General features: G+C 41.4%; 5 protein-coding genes across 7 annotated transcripts; 2 read left to right on the plus strand and 3 right to left on the minus strand.

Annotated features, from left to right (window-relative positions):
• Positions 1-3,369: 3,369 nt before the first annotated feature.
• Positions 3,370-12,273, minus strand: LOC117564461 (protein spitz). 2 transcript variants are annotated; one of them, XM_034243246.2, is made up of 2 exons: positions 12,031-12,273; positions 3,370-4,953 (listed from the first exon to the last, which is right to left on the minus strand). In XM_034243246.2, the coding sequence occupies exon 2, from the start codon at positions 4,672-4,674 to the stop codon at positions 3,880-3,882; it is 795 nt and encodes a 264-aa protein (XP_034099137.1). In that variant the 5' UTR covers positions 4,675-4,953; positions 12,031-12,273; the 3' UTR covers positions 3,370-3,879. The 2 variants fall into 2 exon arrangements, with proteins under 2 accessions (XP_034099137.1, XP_051858941.1); XM_052002981.1 differs by lacking the exon at positions 12,031-12,273 and adding an exon at positions 6,032-6,046.
• Positions 12,274-12,628: 355 nt separating this feature from the next.
• On the plus strand, positions 12,629-14,062 carry LOC117564624 (uncharacterized). Of its 2 annotated transcripts, none has more exons than XM_034243481.2 (2): positions 12,629-12,912; positions 12,985-14,062. In XM_034243481.2, the coding sequence occupies exons 1-2, from the start codon at positions 12,724-12,726 to the stop codon at positions 13,900-13,902; spliced, it is 1,107 nt and encodes a 368-aa protein (XP_034099372.1). In that variant the 5' UTR covers positions 12,629-12,723; the 3' UTR covers positions 13,903-14,062. The 2 variants fall into 2 exon arrangements, with proteins under 2 accessions (XP_034099372.1, XP_034099371.1); XM_034243480.2 differs by having other exon boundaries at positions 12,630-12,912; positions 12,976-14,062.
• Positions 13,985-14,908, minus strand: LOC117564625 (probable phosphomevalonate kinase). The gene is made up of 2 exons (XM_034243482.2): positions 14,626-14,908; positions 13,985-14,560 (listed from the first exon to the last, which is right to left on the minus strand). Exons 1-2 carry the CDS (start codon positions 14,697-14,699, stop codon positions 14,074-14,076), a joined length of 561 nt encoding a protein of 186 aa, XP_034099373.1. The 5' UTR covers positions 14,700-14,908; the 3' UTR covers positions 13,985-14,073.
• Positions 14,909-15,002: 94 nt separating this feature from the next.
• Positions 15,003-16,840, minus strand: LOC117564623 (E3 ubiquitin-protein ligase Hakai). Its single transcript, XM_034243479.2, has 3 exons — positions 16,362-16,840; positions 15,802-16,301; positions 15,003-15,736 (listed from the first exon to the last, which is right to left on the minus strand). The coding sequence occupies exons 1-3, from the start codon at positions 16,747-16,749 to the stop codon at positions 15,230-15,232; spliced, it is 1,395 nt and encodes a 464-aa protein (XP_034099370.1). The 5' UTR covers positions 16,750-16,840; the 3' UTR covers positions 15,003-15,229.
• Positions 16,841-17,460: 620 nt separating this feature from the next.
• On the plus strand, positions 17,461-20,778 carry LOC117563492 (exosome RNA helicase MTR4). The gene is made up of 2 exons (XM_034241854.2): positions 17,461-18,639; positions 18,704-20,778. Exons 1-2 carry the CDS (start codon positions 17,547-17,549, stop codon positions 20,776-20,778), a joined length of 3,168 nt encoding a protein of 1,055 aa, XP_034097745.1. The 5' UTR covers positions 17,461-17,546.
• Positions 20,779-20,788: the final 10 nt, after the last annotated feature.

A 20,788-nucleotide genomic window follows, 5' to 3' on the forward strand; every position in this document is an offset into this window, starting at 1 on the left:
AAACTTTTTACATACACAATCGATTTTGTATATTGACAACTTAGCTATAGATAAGAATCGCCAGAACATTGTGTGAAACACGTACTCCTCATATGTGAATCCAATTTGACAACAAACTTTCATGTCAAAGATTAAAGTGTCACTGTCACACACAATGTTCCACAATCACACATTTCAAAACCCAGAGGAGCGGATATCTCTATGAGTATAATGTTTTAGGCTTCGAATTGTATTTTGTACTTAATAAAGAGACCTAATTTTAAATATGATTATTCAAAATTTGTTTTATTTTTTTGTTTTGTCCAATTGATGATTGTTATTCACCTCTATAACCACATATATATTATGTGATGACTAACTACTTTTAATTGATAGGCATGTGATAAAAAGTTCCGGTAAATTTCTTTTTCCCAATTTCACGATTGAATTATCAACATGGACTAAAAAAAAGTATAGTTACGTCGTGCATGATTTTCACAAAATATGGTTATCTGGAGACTATTAATACAATCGCAAACAAGTCTAATAATTTATACCAGGCGCACGCAAGCTACTTCTAAATAATAACAGTTAAAACCGAATTGGTAAGACAAGAATCGGACAGTAGTATCAGCTGGGTCAATGTAGCAATGTGTACTCTATTTGTTCTTATATCGCGCCTTTCGCATGGAAAAAACGTAAGCAATTTACTTATTTACACAATATCTTTTGACAATTTCCAAACAAATCTACAAAAAAATTATTAATGATTAACTAATTTAGCTTAATTATAATATTGCTAAATTCCAACAACATTGGTGTAATTTTTATAAAAACGTTCTTTAGTTCAAGTGAATTAAACGTAAGGGAAATTTATTTTCTACTTTTCTTTTTCGCTATTTGCAAAGGCTTTCAATTGCAGCCTAAAAGTATACTTCACATTTGGTCAATTTTCAAACACGTCGCGTACAAGAAAACGTCGGCCAAGTGGACTCCGGTTGTTATGCCGTATGCTTATGCTGACGAATAAAAGCTATTGGAACTATTTTCACGACGTAGATGAGTCACATTAATGCTTCCCGTCTTAATCGGTCAGTTTCATTTTGCAATTTAACAAATTTCTATTCGCAAAATGCAAAATGTGCTCTTGAATACAATAGTGCACCACGACCAGAGAACGCCACGGGTATACACACTCAACGGGTGCACCCGTTACTCATGTGCCTTTTCGGTAGCCTTACACTCGCGAGTGCGAGTGGCCAAAAATACACACACTCGCGAGCCTTATACTCATGAGCAATAAGTGTATCGCGAGCCTTACACTCGCGAGTGCGAGTGCTGAGGCATACTCGCCACTCGCGAGCCTTACACTCGCGAGTGCGAGTGCCAAGGCATACTCGCCACTCGCGAGCCTTACACTCGCGAGTGCGAGTGCCGAGGCATACTCGGCAATTTGCGATCGGTGATTCTATGCACTCGGGTTAAGCCGGTGCCGGTGGTTATACGCTTCCGATACGCTTTGTAAAAAATTATGACTGGACCGGCACGATTGTATGTATGTACATACATACATATGTATGTACGTTTGTGTGTATGTATATTGAGATGCAAGAAATGCCGTCGGCTTTTTGTATTGTTTCAATTGTTGTTCAATATTGTTCAATAGGAAATGTGGAAAATCCGGGGTTTGTAAAGTGAAATTTTACCTGTTTTATGAGTTTTTGGGTTTTGTATATTCATCAATAACCGGAAAATCAGAAATTTTATTACCTGTTTATAACACTATTGTAAATGCCTATATAATTACAAAAGGGTATTTTGCAAATTTGTGCAATTTCCATAAATTTCAGGAAAAACCACCTGATATTTTATTTGACCATTTGTCAAAGTAAAAAATACCAAAAAATCATTCAAAGAAGTCAAAAGTCATAAAATCTACCCGCGAGCCGCGACACACAAGCATCAATAGGGGTGGGGGAAAAACACCCGAGTATTTGCACAGACACTCGCGAGTGTCTGATCAAACACTCGCGAGTGTCTGAGCAAAACACTCGCGAGTGTCAGAGCATTTCGTCAAGAGTGTCTAAAATGATCGGTTGCACGAAGAACAACCACCCGCGAGACACAAGTGTGTACAAGCCGAGTGCCTAAAATGATCGGGTGCCGAATAGGCAAGTGCAAGAAAGGCTCGAGTATGACAATGACTCATACTCGCAGCACTCGCATGATTTTGAATAAGAGTGTGTCTCTCACTCGTTTTGCGAGTGCACGAGTAGCACTCGCACTCTTAAAAGTACGGGTGTGAGTCGAGTGTCGAAATTTGCTACCCGTGACGATGTCTGACCACGACTCAGAAAATTTGCGAAAGAGGGTTTTGAGACACTAGTATATCGCCTCAAAAGCTTTTGATCTGAAGCACTTCCGATGATAGTAGCCCAAAAGAAATATTTTTTGCCATATCTACCATATTTCCTAATTGATTGGTCGATTTGATTTTCAAAAAACACGGAATATAAGTTTTCAAATTAAATTGATTTGGATCAGCTTATTGTAGGCAAGAAATAATTTTTTTGGTAAATCACAGATTGTTTGTAATGGGATGGGTAATGTAACGGGTAGGCAGGATTTGTACATGTGCGTCGACTATAAATCTTTTTACGGCTACTAAAACGCTGTGACTTCAGGAAACTTAAAAAATAACTATTTAACTGGTTAATAAAGATAGTTAAATTCGTTGATAAGATAGTTCATACAGTTATACTAAAAATAAAAAGGTTTACTCATTGTACGATTTAATTCTAATAAATTCCACGCTCAATGGCGTTCCCACCAAATGTACTACTTTTGCCAATACTATAAATCATTTGCAGAAATTAAAATAATTCAATAATAATTAAATGTTGGTCCTACAAAAATGATCGATTTGTCGAAAACGTGCCGATTTATAGAGGTAGGAGAAATTTGTAAACTCGTTGACGCTGCAAATATGCTTTTCCGTATAAACACCTATATTTATTATTGATAAAGCTTCATAAAAAAGGATGTTACTTAGGAAATTATTAAAAATGTAATTTTTTATGGCAACACCTTCAGCTGTTTAATTGGATGACTATCTGGTATATTTTGTATTTAATGATTTATAGTTATACCAAATAGACCGGTTGAGTACAAAGTTATTTATTCTAAGCAGGTTAATTTCCTTGGTACACTAGTATATTTATTTAGTTATTCTTTTCCAAAATCTTGGCGGTTTCAATACTAACATCATTTCAAGTAGGCAATCTTACCCTGCTTTGAACCGTTAACATTTCTATCAAATTCTGGAGCACTTTGAAGCTTCCCCATTTCTCAACGGTTTCCATTTTATTTACCAAATAAAAGATTAAAATATAAGATATGCTTTCTTTTACATAAATAGTTTGCAAGTGCAGTATATTTAAAAAAAATTCAATACATTTCGTACATATCTAGTGCGATAAATAATACTTGGCGTGTTTTTTTATGTTTGTTCGTTGTGGATGTGTTTCGATTTGGGTACGTATATCAGTTAAGAGTAAAATAAATATAGCTATAGCATAAGGTGTAAACAATACGTATTCGATCCATAACAGAGAGCACTCAATCAATTTAGATGTTTGAGTTTGGAGTTAAATATGTATCGAGCTTATATGGTTTCAGGCTGCGTACAAGGCAATAATACCGGATGCATTGGAATCCGAGAAGATATAACTTATGAGACGTAAGAGTTAAATGGTGTAGTACTATTAACCTACGACTAAAGCACATAGAAATTCGTAAAACGCTTTTTAGACTTTCACACATAATAGGCAAGGTGAATCATTCAATTCTATACAAATTGCATTCGTCGATCTCGAAGTCTATACAAACACATATTGGAATTTAAAGCTTCTGGCTACGCCTAATGGCAAAAGACATCAGGGCATGCTCCAGCCGCAAGTGATAAGGGAGCTGGCGCTTGGTAACAAGAGGCTCATCACCGTCACCACAGCAGTGATCACGGCAGCAAGCACACATTTCGTGATCACTGCTTTCATCATCGTCCTGCTGAAGCTCACGCTCCAATTCATATGCCTTCTTCGCAGCACGTTGCTCGAAGCGCAAATAGAAAGCAAGACACACAAAGAGCATAAAAACGAGTGCACACATGGCACCACTGGCAATGCTGGCCTTTTCAAGCATAGGACGCGGTCGCTCCGGCAGATAGGATCCATCAATTTCCTTGTATTCGCATCGTTGACCCATGAAACCAATGGCGCACTCACAGCTGTAGACGGGTTGCTCGGCAATCTTGACGGCAAAGCAGTGGGCATCGTTCAGACAGTACCAGGCATCAAAGTTATCTGGGCACTTGTATGTAGAGAATGTGATGTTTGGTCTGGGCGTTGTTGTAGTTGTCGTTGTGGTTGTTCTAGGTGTGGAGACCATTGTGGGCGAAGCCTGTGTGGGAGGCAACGCCGTGCCGGACATGGATGATGAGATCGATGGACGCGGCTTGGGCACCGTGCGACTGGAGCAGGCCTCAATAATTGCTGGACAGCCCAGAAAGCTTATCAGCAATAATAGCAGCATAACTCCCATTCTGTACTTATCAAACCTTCTTGGTGTCATCACCGTAGAAGCTGTCGTTGATGTAGAAGTAGCTGCTGTTGTTATCGATGTTCTTGTGGAATGCATTTACAGTTTGTATAGCTTCACTTTCTATTTGGTTTACAAGTTGGTTTGGTTTCTCTTAAAATACTATTAATATATTGTACATAAACAAATAAAATAAAACTATCACAAAGCTTAATCGAAATCGTTCAGCACAGTAAGCGAGGCGTCGTCAAGGATCTTTGGAATTGTGTCAATTGATAATATAACAACTTGTATTTCGGAATTTCTATCAGTGTATTTGTATTTTTATCTGTGTGTAGGAGTGTCTGGAACGTAAAGTTGATTTGATTCACGGCGTATCTGTGAAAAAGACATCAGCGCATTAGAAATATTTAAATATACAAATATTTTGAAAATATGATTTTTACTCAAATACCAAATTCTTAATAAGTCATAATCAATAATAACTAATGGTATTCGCGACTCTAAAGATAGCGGTTTTTAAATGATATGAAATAATTTCGAATTTCAGCTTAAATGATTTTCATTATTCATGGTACAATTCAATTCACATTTTTTGGCACCAATTCACAGCAATTGTATTGTTTTGTTTTTTTTTTTTTATGTTGTTTTCCGTTGATTATCCTAGCTCATCAAAGCTGGCTGTGATATGCGTCGGGTATCCATATCACAACCACTTGATGAGGCTTAGATAAGCAACATCAAATTATATTTGATGGCAATTATGTTATTCGTGTTGTATAACTTATATGGTAAATAGAGAATATATTTTCCTGAATAATAAAATATTCTTCCTGAATAATAAAATTGATTCTTTCTATTAAAAAGCGAAAGAGGGGAGAGCGGTACAGAGAAAGAAGTGATATTCTTGATAGTGTAGAATGCAGAACATGTTTGTTTGATTCGATAGCTGATTAATTGATTAACGGATTTGATTGATGTACGTTACATTACGCTAAGCTCATCAAAGCTGGCTGTGATATGCGTGCAAAGTTTTTGATATTCATTTCACAACCACTTTGTGAGCGCAGCATGAATGTGCCAATAATCTTATGCAGGAGGAGAGTGATAGGTACAAGTGGCATGTGTGTGTGTATTTGTCTTTGTGTGTGGCAGAAGATTGCAGGTTGCACATTGACAGGGGATCTTCAGTCGGAACCGGAGTTGGCGGGGCGTGACACACATGAATTAATTTTCCTGAATGATAAATGGAATGAAACATTTTGATTACAACAATAACACATGCATCTAGTTTAAGTTACATTTGGATGTACAACAATTATTTTCATTGGGAGCTTTTCATTGTTGTGAGCTTCGTGTCGCTCCTCAAAGCTGGCTGTGATATGAATAGGCATAAAAAGGCAAACATTTCACAACCACTTTGAAGAATGACACAATTCATCCATTATTGCCCTACCTATTGTTGTTCGTTCAATGCACACGAGGCGAACTCTCTTTCTCCTCTCTCCCTTGTATGCGCTGATGAGATGCTTCTCTTACTTCTTGTTGTTATATTTTAATTCTCACGATCAGTGAACGTGTCACGCCGGTTCTTGTTCTTGTTTTTCCCTCTTGTCGGCGTATAACAAATAAATAATAATAAAAAAAAAAATAAATAAAGAAAACAAAAACAGCAAGAGCGACGACATGTTGATGTTAATTATGCTAATGGCGTTAGCAATGGCGAAGATGATGGTGGCGATGATAATGACAACTGTTTCTGCTGATAATACACAAATCTGAATGGATGAAAGCCTTCAAATTCGTGCAAAATGCAAAATGAATAAAAAGCAATTTTGGCGTACGCTATATGATGATGATAATACAATTGACCACAATAACATCAACAACATTAAGAGGAAATAATAAATATGATAATAGTGATCACAGTACACTGACACCGACATCAACATACACATAAAAACAACAATAAACAATCAATACACAAACAACGTTACTCTTGGCGCGCTCATTGCACTCATGATCATGAGAAGTATAAAAAACGACGCTGACACCAAAGCGCCGTCAATTTGTCGCCAATTTTGTGATAACGATGAAATAGAAGTAATACGTGTGTCCCATAAACAACCGCAATTGAGGCAACAAAATGTAATAAAAAAAACAACCAATTGTCATTGCATTTGATTTCATTGAAAAACTCTTTGGTCTTCTGGTACGTACTTTGATCCGCGCATCATCAGAAATTAAATCCCTATATTGGCAAAAGGCAGGAAGCCGCATAAAGTAAAAGTTCAATAACCATATGAATTGAGATTGAACTTGCAAAAACGCGTAGGTCAAGATCAGCAGCACCACTTTATTGCATTTGCGCTTCTTCGGCTGGCCACCATTAAGCCGACAAATAGGAACCCAGTAAGCAAAAACAACGTCGATGAATGTCGTTGTAGTTTTCCGTCAGGTGGCAACGCTTGCGAAAGCTAATAATTCTTGGTCAAATGAAAGAAATAGCAAATACAAGAAATACGCTGCTGCTACGTGCAAATGGAAAACAAAAACGAAAATGCGGCATAGCAAACTCTATCTAAACAACAACAAATATGTTTATACATACATACATACATGAGACAACTGGCACCGCACAACAAGCAACAGCAACAACACGCGCTAATAATACTGTGCTTCAGCAGACTTCTGCTCGGGTCGTTGCCGTTTAACAGCTACTGCACCGCTTACTCTCACGCTTTCGCTCTTTTTCGCTTTCTCTTTCGCTCTCTCTGTTTTTATGTTGTTGTAATTTTCATGTTGCCTTGTGCTCTTTCTTTCTTGGGCGTCGCTGTACGAGTTCGTTGCTCGTTGTATGCTAGTCTATATATACATATATGTGTGTGTGTGCGAGTGCATGGGATTGTGTGTGTGTTTAGAAAACTGTAAGAAAAGCAGTTTGTGAAAACTGTGGTTAAAGCTGAACTCTACCACATAACGTAGCAGCACCAGACAGACAACACACAGACACATCCAAGCATACATGCACACAATCACAATCGGCATTTGTTGTTGCCGTTTCAAAAAATTTTACCGGTTTTTTGCGTAAAAACAAAGCGCAAAAAACAAGTCCTACTAGTTTCTGTTGTCGGGTCTATAGAGCAAAAGAGACAGCAAGCGTAGACACTTAGTGCCGACAACAACCAATTTTCGAGGTGTGTTGGATAGTGTGCATAAATGTGTGTGAGCATCGGTGTGCGTGCGTGAGAGTTCAAGTGCATGCGCTTGTATGTGTTTATATCTACACTCCGACGTCGCCGCGCAGGGAGAGTACATAATTTTTTCTTCTCATTTTAGCTGCTCGTTATGGCTGTGTGTGTGCTCCGTGCGTGTGTGCGCGCGGGAATGTTGTCAAGAATTCTAAGAATTTTGCCAAAGCGAATAATGGGGCGCGGGCAAAAAGCAAAAAGAATATAAAGATTATGACGAATAAATATGGTCACACTTTTTATAGATGTTTTTTTTTTAAATTCGTAGTGTTATCCAATTGTGATGGGTACTGCTGCTGTCCCAAAAAATTACAATTTCTCAACTTTTGCGTATGTATGCATTGTATGAGAGACACGCCTGCAGGCATCTTTTTTCTTTCTTTTTTATAAACCCACATCAAATAATATAATTTTATCACACTATTTTACACTATTTTGCAAGAGTACTTTTTTTTTTTTACAAATATTCAAGCTGTCATTGATTACCAACAAATTATGATACTATTAGAAATAACAAAATCACTAGCATGACGCCGACACTGCGCAACCATAAAGTAGAGTGCAAGCAGAGAAGCAGCACCTCTGAAAACACGACCGCATCGCAAACACTGTAAAAGACAACTGAGGACTGCACGAAACCGTACCAAACCGTACGAAAGCAAAGAGCATGAGAGCAGAGCGTGGCCAGACTGCTTAAATAAGAGACCAACGAAATCAGACGCCAACGCCGCTGTTTACTGCTGCTGGCTGCTCTTAGCATCTATCTATGTGTTGTATGTTCATGTGTGTATTCGTGTTGGCAGCGCACAGCTACGCAAAAAGGCTGCAAAATAACATAAATAACAACAACACTCGCGCACGGCTTGGGGTATGTTGTTGTTGTGTATTTCAGTGTTGCCAGAAGGTTTCGCACGCTATACATAGTAGGATCAACATGTTGACACCGCCACCGCCATCGTCGACGACCAGTTTAGTTTGGAGGAGCAAAAAGCACACAAACAAGAAGCGACGCAGAGCAGCGGCAGTTTGGCATCAAATTGAAGCAGGTAGGCAAAACGGGACGAACAGGATGAGACCCAGACTTGGACAACGACAACTTCTACCGTCGCCGTTGTTGTTATTGCTGATGCTGAGCTGAAGCTTTTTGTTTTTGGTGAATTCGTGGAAATCTGTTCGATGCGCAGGCGCGCACGTAAACAACATTCCTCGAGGCATTGCAATGGGTAGTCGGTTCCTCAGTCGCAGTCTCTTTTATCTCCTTCACATTACTTTATGTTGTGTGCCCGCCAAAAATAAATCGCGCGCCGAGCATGCCCATGTTGCCAGATTGTTTCAAGTGATTTGAATTTTCAAAATACGTTAACATTTTGACAATCGGCAATTTCATTTAACATATATTCATTTGTATATTTAAAATTGCGCTACTTCAAGTTTCCGGTAACACAGAAAACGTTTTCCTAAAACAAGTTAGGAATGCGGCTTCAAGTGGGCCGACGACAACATTCCAAAAAAGCAACAGACATAACCTAACGTCACGAGACAATTCAGATGTACTCTAATCTGGGTTATCTACGAATCTAAACTAAAAATAAAAAACACTTAAAACATGGAGCAAGGATTTGACATTTAATTATATACATACATACATATATACATAACTGCATTCCACTCTTTTTGTATTAGTTTCAATTGTCGTTGTTGCACTTGTTGTGTGCATAGGACATTGAACCAGTGAAGAGAGACAAGAGAATGCACGCAACATTAACTCGAACTCAATGACAGCAATTTACACCAACTACAAAAATCAATAAATAATGCTCTGAGCTTGCAAAGCGCCTCATATACTCATACAATTGCCCGTTTGCCGACGTCGATGACGATAAAAGGTCATGCGAAAGAAAAAAGAAATGTTGCCAATTTGAGATTGGGGCTGGGTCGTCTAGTCTGGGTCGCGAGACGATGACGACGTCGGCGTTGTCCGCCGACTAGACAACACATCCCATGCAAATTGTAGACACTAAACGCACATTTACGTCTTGCTCTCTCTCTCTTGCAGTATTTGCATGCCGCTCTCTCTCGCGGTGTAGAGTTCGACGGCCTTCTTACGTAAAGCCAGCAACAACATGACGCGCAGCGGCATTTTTCTTCTTTCTAATAAGCCATAGCAAGGGGAGCCCCAGAGAGGATAGTAGCGTTGCCACATCGGTCGAAGCAGAAAACTCGTTTTTGTCTGCTCGTCGCTTCTACACACACACATGCACATGCACATATGCATAAGTGTGTGCGTTTGTATCTTGCAACTGTACAAGAACACGAAAAACTACAGCAGAATACAAAAAAAAAAAAAAACGAACACGGCGCAGACGCCAAATGAACGCTCCCCGCTTGTTGTCTGTCAAAGTGTCCGTGTCTGTTTGTCGTTGTTTTGGACCAACCGCCTCTCTCTACATATATCTTGCTCTCTTTACGCGCGCGTGTAGTGTGTGTGTGTGTAAACGATTTTATTTTTCTGAATGTAAAGGAAGTGGCACGTACTGTACACAGCACACCGCCGCTGCTTGCTGCTGCTCCGGTCGCTACTGCTACCGATGAGGGATCAAAGTTAGGGAGTGAGAAAAAAACGACGCTGCGGTGGTGGCAAGCCAAGAAAAAGACCTGAGGCAGCGCATGGGGCTAAAGCTGAATTAGCAGTGGGGAAAGAGAACGGGTGTGTGCAGCATACCTACTATAAACAGGAAATTGAATTTACAAACACATACACGGTCATACATACACATATTTTTACTTATGTATAGTATATACACTACAGCAAATTGTTGATGAAACGGCAAGCGGACGTGCTGCTTAATTGACTAATGGGCACACGAGAGAGAGAGAGAGTGGCTTAGCCGTGGAGAGAGATCAGACAAAGTTGATTGAAATCAATAGTCGCCAGTCGCCGTACAAGTGTTTGTACATGTATATGTGTATGTTTTATGTGTGTGTGCCAGCGAATGGAATGTGTAAAAAAACGCGGCCAATGACGGCAACGGCAATCAAACAAAGCTCGCTATGTGGAATTCTGGAATGTCCAAGTATCTTCTCGTCGCGTGGAGACTTTTACGTTTCGTTTGCCGTCTCGCATTGTCGTTGTCTTTGCACCTGACACGCGCAGGCGGTAGACGCACGCAGAGACAGAGAGGCACACCCTGCAGCCAAACTACGATGGCAGTGGTGTCTTGATACTGAGTCGACTATTTCCGCTGTCGTTTGACCCCAAGTACATACATAAATTTACTCGTATAAATACATATATGTATGCATACATACAAACACATATTTAGTATGCATATGCACACATACTCATAGATTGTATTAAAAAATGTTGCTCAATTAGATCACGCGTCTGTTTACTCAAATGCATACAAAATACATACATCCGTATACATGCATACAAGAAGTCTTCATTGTGTATGTGCAACTTGCATCGTAATTGCAGATGGCGACAGTGTAGTGTGTAGTTTTTACTCGCAAATGCGCAATGAATGAAATTTCGTTGTTTTCAGCTAATACAGTCACACACACATGCATTCTCACTCACGCACACATTTATTTATACAGTTCGTATACATACAAAGGTATATATTTGGAGCAAGAGAGAAAGTCTACAATATGTCGCGGGACGACATCGCGTTGCCAACTGCATGAACAAATTGTTTACTTTTTTCGCTTGCCGGCTTAAAACTTATATGCTAAAATAATAAATGAAAAAAAAATAAACTTACAAAAAATAAAAATTTGCACAATAAAAATGTCACTCGATGGCTGAGCACTAACCTACATTAATGTTAAACAAAATGTTTCTGTATATCCAAAGTAGTTGGCAACACTGTAAACTAGTTTATTTTACACGCAGCCTCAAACTCTCCGCATTGAGCGACACATGGTAAATAGAGGGGTGTGTGTGTAAAGGAGATGGCAATTGAGAAAAAAAACCGACAAATACATACGAACACAAATTTACTGCCGTTTGTGGTGCGCCTTTTGCAGGGGCCACACACAAATGCACACACACATACACAAATGATGCACAAGCGTTGTTTGCCTACTGCGCAAAAATGGCCGAAATGATTTTCCTTGACGGTTTATTGACGAATACTAGGCATTCCCATTTATTTTTATATTTTTGTTGATTTAGCGGAGGTAACAATTCCAATAAACTTACATTCGGTTTTTGCCAGCAACCTTCCGCCGCTTTAATATTACGTTTTTACATACTTTAGACACACGCGCACATTTCTTTTCATTAATACTGTTTAGTATTCTAACTTTTCGTTGATTTAAGAAACAATTGAAAGGCACACTATTTCGCTATTTGTAATATTTTATCCATCGGTCAGACTTTTTTTCTTAAAAACAAGAGGAGCTTTCTTAAAGCTGTTCTATTAAACAACTACTGTGTCGGAGTGTGACCATAAACGAAATGTCGAAAATACACGTAGAAACACCGACGATATATAAGAAATATACTAAAAAAAATCTTAGGAAAACTCTAAAAACCATTTATTGTAAGTCGTATTGCAAGTGCTACTACTTTTCGGTCTAAGGTCGCACTGCATTTTGCAGTATTTTTAAATTGTGATTTTTTAAACTTCGAGAACCTAAAAACCAGCTAAAAGAGTTTGCATTTGGAAATTATATAAACTCGCAAGTTTTTTTTTGTTTGCGTATATAAAATATATAATATATCGATCTTTTTTAAATATTGTAAAAACAGAGTTGCCTGCAGCAAATAAAAATTTTATTTTTGAAATCGATAAATATATCGACGCTAGAAACGACTCCCGCATTTTTCATTTCAAACTAGCGCATTTATTGTATATTTTTCCGAGTGTTGTGTCGAAATTAGAGCGTTAAAATGGGCACTAAAGTTACAAAAATGGATGGCAGCTACTTACCAGATACACCAACTTTAAACAAATTGCGCATTGCGAATACTTCTGTCCCAAATCGAGAGATTGAGATGTTAAACACAACCCCTGGCCAGGGAGACAATAAAGAGTTGCTTGATCCACGCTCCCCCAATGGCTGTCGCACCCCCTTAAATGTAAGTATGCTAAAGAAATACTCAGGTTGGGTATAATATGTATATACCTGCTTTACTTCAAAGTTTTTGCAGACTGAACCCCAGATAAAACACGTAGAGAATTTACCAGTTGTAAATGAAAATGCTTTTGCGCAGCTACGCAAGCGTCTGCTTAAAGGCTTTGCCCTTAACGATCCACGTTCGCCGCAGCTGAATCGCACCCCTCTGATCCTCGATGAGGCTATTGATCGCACACTGAACATGGATGATACATTTTCGGATCTGTTTGTAGAGACGCGTGTGCCAACAACCACAGTTGAAGTCGAAACAGTTGAGCAGCAACATGCTGAGGTTGGTGAGGGACCTTCTGTGCATAACAACAGCTCGCTGGAGATTATGTCACTGCCCTATGATGAGGAGGACACCATGCCTTGTGACATTGTGTTGCAACAGACGCCACCACAACTGGGCTTTGATCCTCGCTCGCCTAGCGTCGGCGTGGAGCGTACGCCCATCATTTTTTGCGATGATGAAGAATCCGAGGAACGCGAAACACAGATGTTGGAGGAAATTCTCGAAACGCTGACTCTCAATCTTAGCAACGAGAGCAGCATGGTTTCGTTTGTGAGTGCGGCTGAAATAGCTCTAGATGAACCACAACAACAACCAGAAAAGCCAGCAAATAAACACTTGGAACGTGTGCGTCTAGGTAACAAACGTCGTGTGGCACCACGCAAACCGGCACGTGCCAGTAAATCGCAGATCTATGTCGATGCCAGCAGCAGCACTCCAAAGAGCACCCCGAAAAGCACTCCGAAGGGCACTCCGAATGGGACACAACGTACACCACTTTGCTGCATCAACAAAAATCGAGTCCACTTGCGCTCCCGCTCCGTGGATAAGGATACGCGCATCAAGACGCAACTGCCATTGCAGTGCTACGACGATCAGCTCAATCCCAGCGAGCGTGTCAACGTCACCAACTTGCGCATACTCAACATGGAGGGCTAGACTGGAAATATAGAAGATTGTATACTAAACGCGTTTAGTATGATTTTTTGCCTTAACTTTTAAGCACAGCCACCACCAACCATTTTTATATTTTATTTTAATTAAGTACATTTTACATAAATTTATTGCTCCAAAAATATATTTGCTAATTGGTTCAAGATTCTAGTACTTTCAGTTAAGCTGCAAGTTTGTCATCAGTCGCTCAATAAGTTTCTCTCCGCTTTTGTCCTCCGAATCGTTCTCCAGTTCCAGATCGAAGATGCTGTCGTCTAAATCACACTCGGAAGGCACATCGTCGACACCAGCTGTAAATTGCCAGCCCCGCGCTTCGCGTGTCGCCACCTGCGAGGTTAATCGGATTGTGTGAATCATTTGATGGCCGTAGGTCTCGTAAAACCAGCGAATGTCGTTTTTACGCCGTATATCGCTGACAATCACATAGTCAATCGACTCTAGTGGTGCCTTCTTCATTGCTGCGCGGCAAAAGAAGCCGTAATCCTTGCTGCGGACCTCATCACTCCATAGAATCATATCTCTTCTATACTGTTCCTTATATGGTCCATCGCTGAGCATAGCATTGATATCTAGTTTTAGTTTTTCTGCCCATTCCCTTTTAATGGGTTCGGAAATGCGCACAATTATCGCCCGATTCGCCAACCTGTTGACAACGTATATAAAGAGTTTACACTATGGAGTCAAGATCTATCAATCCATATAGCTTGCCTATTAAGTAATCTTTCGGATATGAAATCTTTGCCACATTTTCGTTTGCCACTTATTAACAAAATCTTGCGCATATTTTCAAAACTTTCACTTTTGTCTGTGCAAGTTTAAAACTTGAGAATGTCCGGCTCAATGATGTTTGCTGCTTATATTCACAGTTGAGTCTGGGTTAAAGTCATTAGCTCATTGTAGTTATGTTAATTTGGCAGACAATTGTTTTTTGTTTCTTAGAATAATTGTTTACGAATTGCTCTCGGTTGTTCACTGCATGAATTATCGTTACGACACCAGTTATCGATAACGGCTAGTTTGAATGCACTTATCACTTTCATCCTGCCACTCAATAAAATTGAAGAAAATGATAATATATAACAAAGTTATTATTTAAATTTACTTTATTGGACTCCATAATATTTATAGAAAATGTGTATATCTAGGGTTACCATGATTAATCACTGAATTATATCGATGTCATCGATAACGACAGTACCGCGCGCATTTGAATGATCCATTTTATATACACAAAAATTACTTTTTCTATACAACTTTTTATTTGTACAAAAGTCATTAGTGTAGACGTTGACCATTATGTGTATCTGTATTTTTATCTATAATATTGCGATTGCTGCCAGTTACTGCTTGCCGAACTGCCTGGCTCATAGCCGCCTGGCATCTGTGAGGGATTTCCCATATTCGCGGAATTGCTACCTGCGACTCCTGAACCGACTACGTTAACACCACCACCAACTGTACCACTCGATCCTGTCGTTGGTCCTGCTGTACCTGCAGTACCTGTTGAATTACCACCAAACGAAGCCAGAACACTGCTGTAATAAGAAGCATCTGCCACAGACTCAGATTTATGGTTTGCCTTCTTCAGGCTCTGATGCAGAGAAGCCTTGCCTTGATGACAGTCCTGGGCATTGGCATTATTGATGCGTGCCAGATTCGCCTGTGTCAGAGACGAGTGCGTGTGAGAGGTGCTGCGATCTGAAGAACCTGGAGGTGGTATAGAGCCAATACTATTAGCTAACGATCCGCGAGCCGTTGAGCGTTGCTGCTGCATGAGTACGGCAGCGACGGACGAGGCGGCGGCTGAGGACTCAGAGAGCTGCAAGGGCAAGGCAAGCATTAAACAGGAGGGAGCTTGTGTTATGTGCCATAGCAATTACTCGCCTTGCGTTGCTTTAGCAACTCCAGGCCGCTCATTTCCGTTAGCTTAGACTCAACGCCCGAGATGGCGCCCCCAGCAGGTGTTAATGGCGGCTGTGCCACATGCCTGTGATTAATGTGCGCCTGTAAATCTCGCTGCGATAAATAGGTGCGACGACACCCAGTGCTGCCATAACGACTTCCTCCATGTGTGCACATGAACACTGTGCCGAGACCTGACTGCTCCACGCGCAAAACCTTGTCGCTACATCGCGGACAGCTCTTAATGGGCTCGGCGCGAGCGCATTTGAGGCAGAAGACATGCTTGCAGGGTATCATGCGACCATAGACAAGTATGGGTTTATCACACTGATCGCAGCAGTGGATCATCGGATTGAGCACCTTTTCACCGATCAGACTGACTTTGTGGTTCCACTTAAGACGCAGCATTGGTTCGGGCGGCCCGCGCGACAATGTGGTGAAGGTTGGAGCTTCCAGCTGCGAGATGTCTGCTTCCATATCAACTGCAACCAAACATTGTTAGCATTTTCTGCAGTAACATCACCATCATAATGTCTACTTACTTGTTTGGGTCAAAACAGGAGGCGGCGGCAGCGGTGCTACCTGCTGTGGCGGTGGCAGCGTCAGTGGTGGCGTCATATTGTCAATGGGCGTCGCTTGCTCTTGGTCAACTGTTGGCATCTCCACTTCGTTCTCCTTGTCAATATCTTGCATCACCACATCATCAACACGCTCCAAGCTGCTAGGACTGTCCTCCATGGCTGCTCCATTGCTGTTTGCCACGGCGAGAGCGACATTAACACCGCCAACGCCACCGCTTTCGTATGTTTCAATTGTATTGCTGGTATCATCACTTTTTTTTCCGCGTCCACGACCACGACCGCGACCTCGTCCGCGTGCCCTTGAGCCACGTCCACGTCCGCGACCGCGTTTTACTTCTTCGGTGTCCATTTAACGTTTGTAAATTCAATTTTCTGCACCTTTGTTATTTTTTCTGCGTCCGCTGCCGCTGTTGATCTCAGCGTGACTGCAGGTTGTTTTTCAAAATATGCTATTTTAAGTCGGAAAATATACCAAAATATACCACTCATATTATGGTATGATACAATTTTATTAAAAAAAACTTTTAACCACTCCGAACACTTATTTTATTTTTATTTATAATTTTTTAAATATGATATCTAGATTGTAATTAAAAAAAGAATTTATAGCTAAAGCCATAAATTGTAGTAACCTATAATCGATAATTATTAATTGAAAGTTGAATATCGATGACATGTATAAAAGAATTGTGTTGTTAACTGTTCCCAATGCTAGATACATAATAGAAAAATCTTAAATTTATAATAAAGACGAATGTCTTAAATTACTTATTATTTTGTAGAGGCAATCGACTTTTTGAGATGCTGATATTGTATGCCGCTGTTGTGTTCAGTTTTGGTTAAACACGATATATAACTGTTCCCACTTCTTAATATTAAACCGCGTAATTAAAGTTGGTTAGGTCATAGAAGTGGAATAACTTCGAAAAAATTATTTAAAAATAAATATATTTGATTCTTTTTAATGAAGAATAAAAGCATTTAAACCACAATATCTGCTCTAATTTTCCTGTGGCACGACAATGATCGATATTTTGAAAACATCGATTGCATTGATGATTCCTCATCTCTAATGTGGCATTTCACATGTTTTCAACGAGGCGAGCGAGTTCAGGAACTGTTTTTTCGTTGTTATAATAAGACGCCATGGACATAGATGAGCTATTCGACTGTTTCGATGAGGTGCCACCAGAGAGTAAGCTGGCGCCACTACCCTTTGCCGGTGCAATGTCGACCACAGAAAACGATGAAGAAGCCGGCGACAAAAAACCAAGCACTAGTAAAGCTATAAAACGTCAAGCGACTTCAGATGCAGCCTCAGACAAGCAGGCAGATGATGAAGAAGAGGAGGGAATATCAACGAAACGCACACGATCCGATGACACAAAGGAGGGTGAGGGGAATAGCTCAGATGAGAAGGATGAAAAAGTTGAGGAGATGGATGATAACGCTATTGATGCGCTCCGGGTGCGCATTACTACCCATCAACTCGTATCGCCCGAGTCGTGTACACATGAGGTGGCCGCCCATCCCGATCACGAGTATATTCCACTTCAACCATTCACCGGGGTGCCCGCCAAGCAATATCCCTTTGTTTTGGATCCGTTCCAGAAACAGGCCATTCTCTGCATTGACAATTCCCAGAGCGTGCTCGTGTCGGCGCATACATCGGCAGGCAAAACAGTGGTAGCGGAATATGCAATTGCCAAATCCCTGGCAGCCAAGCAGCGCGTCATCTACACGACGCCCATAAAGGCGCTGTCCAATCAAAAGTTTCGTGAATTCACCGACGAGTTTCAAGATGTTGGTCTCGTCACTGGCGATGTGACTATCAACCCATCGGCCTCCTGCCTGATCATGACAACAGAGATTTTACGTAATATGCTGTATCGCGGTAGCGAAGTTATGCGTGAAGTAGGTTGGGTAATCTTCGATGAGATTCACTATATGCGCGACAAGGAGCGCGGCGTTGTCTGGGAAGAGACGCTCATATTACTGCCCGACAATGTGCGTTACGTCTTCCTCTCTGCCACCATTCCGAATGCCCGACAATTCGCCGAATGGGTTTGCCATTTGCATAAGCAGCCGTGTCACGTTGTCTACACGGACTATCGACCAACCCCGTTGCAGCATTATATATTTCCAGCTGGCGGTGATGGCATCCATTTGATTGTTGACGAGAAGGGCCAGTTCAAGGAGGATAATTTCACCACAGCCATGGCTGTGTTGGCCAATGCAGGTGAGCACTATATGATTAATTATTTTTCTTATTAGTTGATAGCTCAACGGTATTCTTGTTGTAGGCGAAGCGGCCAAGGGTGATCAGAAAGGACGCAAAGGTGGCATCAAGGGTCATAATTCCGGTCAAACGAATATATTCAAAATTGTCAAAATGATCATGGAACGCAACTTCGCCCCGGTCATTATCTTTTCGTTCAGCAAGAAGGATTGCGAGATTTATGCTATGCAAATGGCTAAACTCGATTTCAACACACTTGATGAAAAGAAACTAGTGGATGAGGTGTTCAACAATGCCATGGATGTGCTCACTGAAGAGGATCGTCGCCTGCCGCAGGTGGAGAATGTGCTGCCATTGCTGCGACGCGGCATTGGCATCCATCATGGTGGATTGCTGCCCATTCTGAAGGAAACTATTGAGATTCTGTTCGGGGAAGGCCTAATCAAGGCTCTCTTCGCCACCGAAACTTTTGCCATGGGCTTGAACATGCCGGCTCGTACAGTTTTGTTCACAGCGCCGCGCAAATTTGATGGCAAAGACTTTCGCTGGATCAGCTCGGGCGAATACATTCAAATGGCTGGACGAGCTGGTCGTCGTGGCCTTGATGATAAGGGTATCGTTATACTGATGATCGACGAAAAGGTTTCGCCCGTCGTCGGTCGAGAAATAGTGCAAGGCAAGGCGGACACCTTGAATTCGGCGTTTCATTTGACCTATAACATGGTGTTGAATCTTCTGCGCGTTGAGGAAATCAATCCCGAGTACATGCTTGAGCGAAGTTTTTATCAGTTCCAGAATCAGGCTGCACTGCCAGGTCTCCACGACAAAGTGCAGGAAAAAACGAAGGAACTCAATAAGCTAAGCATCAAGGATGAGCACAACATCGCATCGTATCATCACATACGAGATCAGCTCGATATAAACGGCAAGAAATTCCGCGAGTGGCTCACAAAGCCACAGTATATAGCACCCTTTCTACAACCGGGTCGCTTGGTAAAAGTCTCGGCGAGCAAACAAGAGTACGACTGGGGCATTGTATTGAATTACAAGAAGAAGGAGGAGCCAAATCGTCGCAACCCCGTCAAAAATGATCCGGGTCTGGTTCTTGATGTTCTGCTTCATGTGAGCGATGCATCGGCTAAAACTGGCGATACCGAGCCCTGTCCGCCTAACGAGCGCGGAAGCATGGAGATTGTGCCAGTTGCCAACACGCTTATCACACAAATCAGTTCCATTCGCGTATACTTTCCCAATGATTTGCGAACTGCCGATAATCGACGTGCGGTGCAAAAGACCATTCAGGAGGCCAAGAAACGTTTTCCGCTGGGCCCGCCCGTGCTCAATCCCATCAACGATATGCACATCAAGGATCCAGAGTTCCGTAACATTGTTGACACCATTGCGCAGTTTGAGAAGCTACTCGAAGAGCATCCGTTACACAAATCCCCTGAGCTGGAGCGTCTTCACAAGCGATACATGAATAAATTGACATTGCAGACGGAGCTGAGCGATCTTAAGCAGGAATTAAAGGCAGCACGTAGCCTGCTGCAAATGGACGAGCTCAAGTATCGTAAGCGTGTGCTACGACGCATGGGCTACTGCAAGCCTGGAGATGTAATTGAGTTCAAGGGCCGCGTCGCCTGTGAGCTGAGCTCCGCCGACGAGCTACTCATCACTGAGATGATCTTCAATGGTGTATTCAATGAGCTTTCAGCGCCACAGGCAGTTGCACTACTCTCGTGCTTCGTATGCGACGAGAAGTCGTCGGAGTCACCAAAGAGTGCTACTGAGTTGTCTGGCCCATTGCGGGCGCTGCAGAATCTGGCGAGGCGTATTGCCAAGGTGTCCTCTGAGTGTAAGCTGCAATTGGATGAGGACAACTATGTTGATAAGTTCAAGCCCTTCCTCATGGACGTTGTGCTTGCCTGGTGCAAGGGATCCACTTTCCTCAGCGTCTGCAAGATGACCGATATATTTGAGGGCTCAATTATTAGGTGTATGAGACGCCTGGAGGAGCTGCTGCGTCAACTGTGTCAGGCCTCAAAGACTATTGGCAATACAGATTTGGAGAACAAATTCTCCGAGGGCATTCGCTTGTTAAAGCGTGACATCGTGTTTGCGGCCTCACTCTATCTATAAGTTGTGCTCT

Source organism: Drosophila albomicans, chromosome 2L (genome assembly GCF_009650485.2).
Source record: "Drosophila albomicans strain 15112-1751.03 chromosome 2L, ASM965048v2, whole genome shotgun sequence".
NCBI classification, from domain to species: domain Eukaryota; kingdom Metazoa; phylum Arthropoda; class Insecta; order Diptera; family Drosophilidae; genus Drosophila; species Drosophila albomicans.

What these genes read in the sequence shown, in the direction of transcription:
- LOC117564461 (XM_034243246.2), bottom strand. Translation starts at nt 4,674, where the DNA reads ATGCATTCCACAAGAACATCGATAACAACAGCAGCTACTTCTACATCA.
- LOC117564624 (XM_034243480.2), top strand. Translation starts at nt 12,724, where the DNA reads ATGGGCACTAAAGTTACAAAAATGGATGGCAGCTACTTACCAGATACA. An exon ending in GCTGTCGCACCCCCTTAAAT is followed by an intron (nt 12,913 to 12,975) that starts GTAAGTATGCTA and finishes TTTACTTCAAAG; the next exon opens with TTTTTGCAGACTGAACCCCA.
- LOC117564625 (XM_034243482.2), bottom strand. Translation starts at nt 14,699, where the DNA reads ATGCGCAAGATTTTGTTAATAAGTGGCAAACGAAAATGTGGCAAAGAT. An exon ending in TCCGAAAGATTACTTAATAG is followed by an intron (nt 14,561 to 14,625) that starts GCAAGCTATATG and finishes CGTTGTCAACAG; the next exon opens with GTTGGCGAATCGGGCGATAA.
- LOC117564623 (XM_034243479.2), bottom strand. Translation starts at nt 16,749, where the DNA reads ATGGACACCGAAGAAGTAAAACGCGGTCGCGGACGTGGACGTGGCTCA. An exon ending in TCCTGTTTTGACCCAAACAA is followed by an intron (nt 16,302 to 16,361) that starts GTAAGTAGACAT and finishes GTTTGGTTGCAG; the next exon opens with TTGATATGGAAGCAGACATC. An exon ending in AGTTGCTAAAGCAACGCAAG is followed by an intron (nt 15,737 to 15,801) that starts GCGAGTAATTGC and finishes TTGCCCTTGCAG; the next exon opens with CTCTCTGAGTCCTCAGCCGC.
- LOC117563492 (XM_034241854.2), top strand. Translation starts at nt 17,547, where the DNA reads ATGGACATAGATGAGCTATTCGACTGTTTCGATGAGGTGCCACCAGAG. An exon ending in GGCTGTGTTGGCCAATGCAG is followed by an intron (nt 18,640 to 18,703) that starts GTGAGCACTATA and finishes TTCTTGTTGTAG; the next exon opens with GCGAAGCGGCCAAGGGTGAT.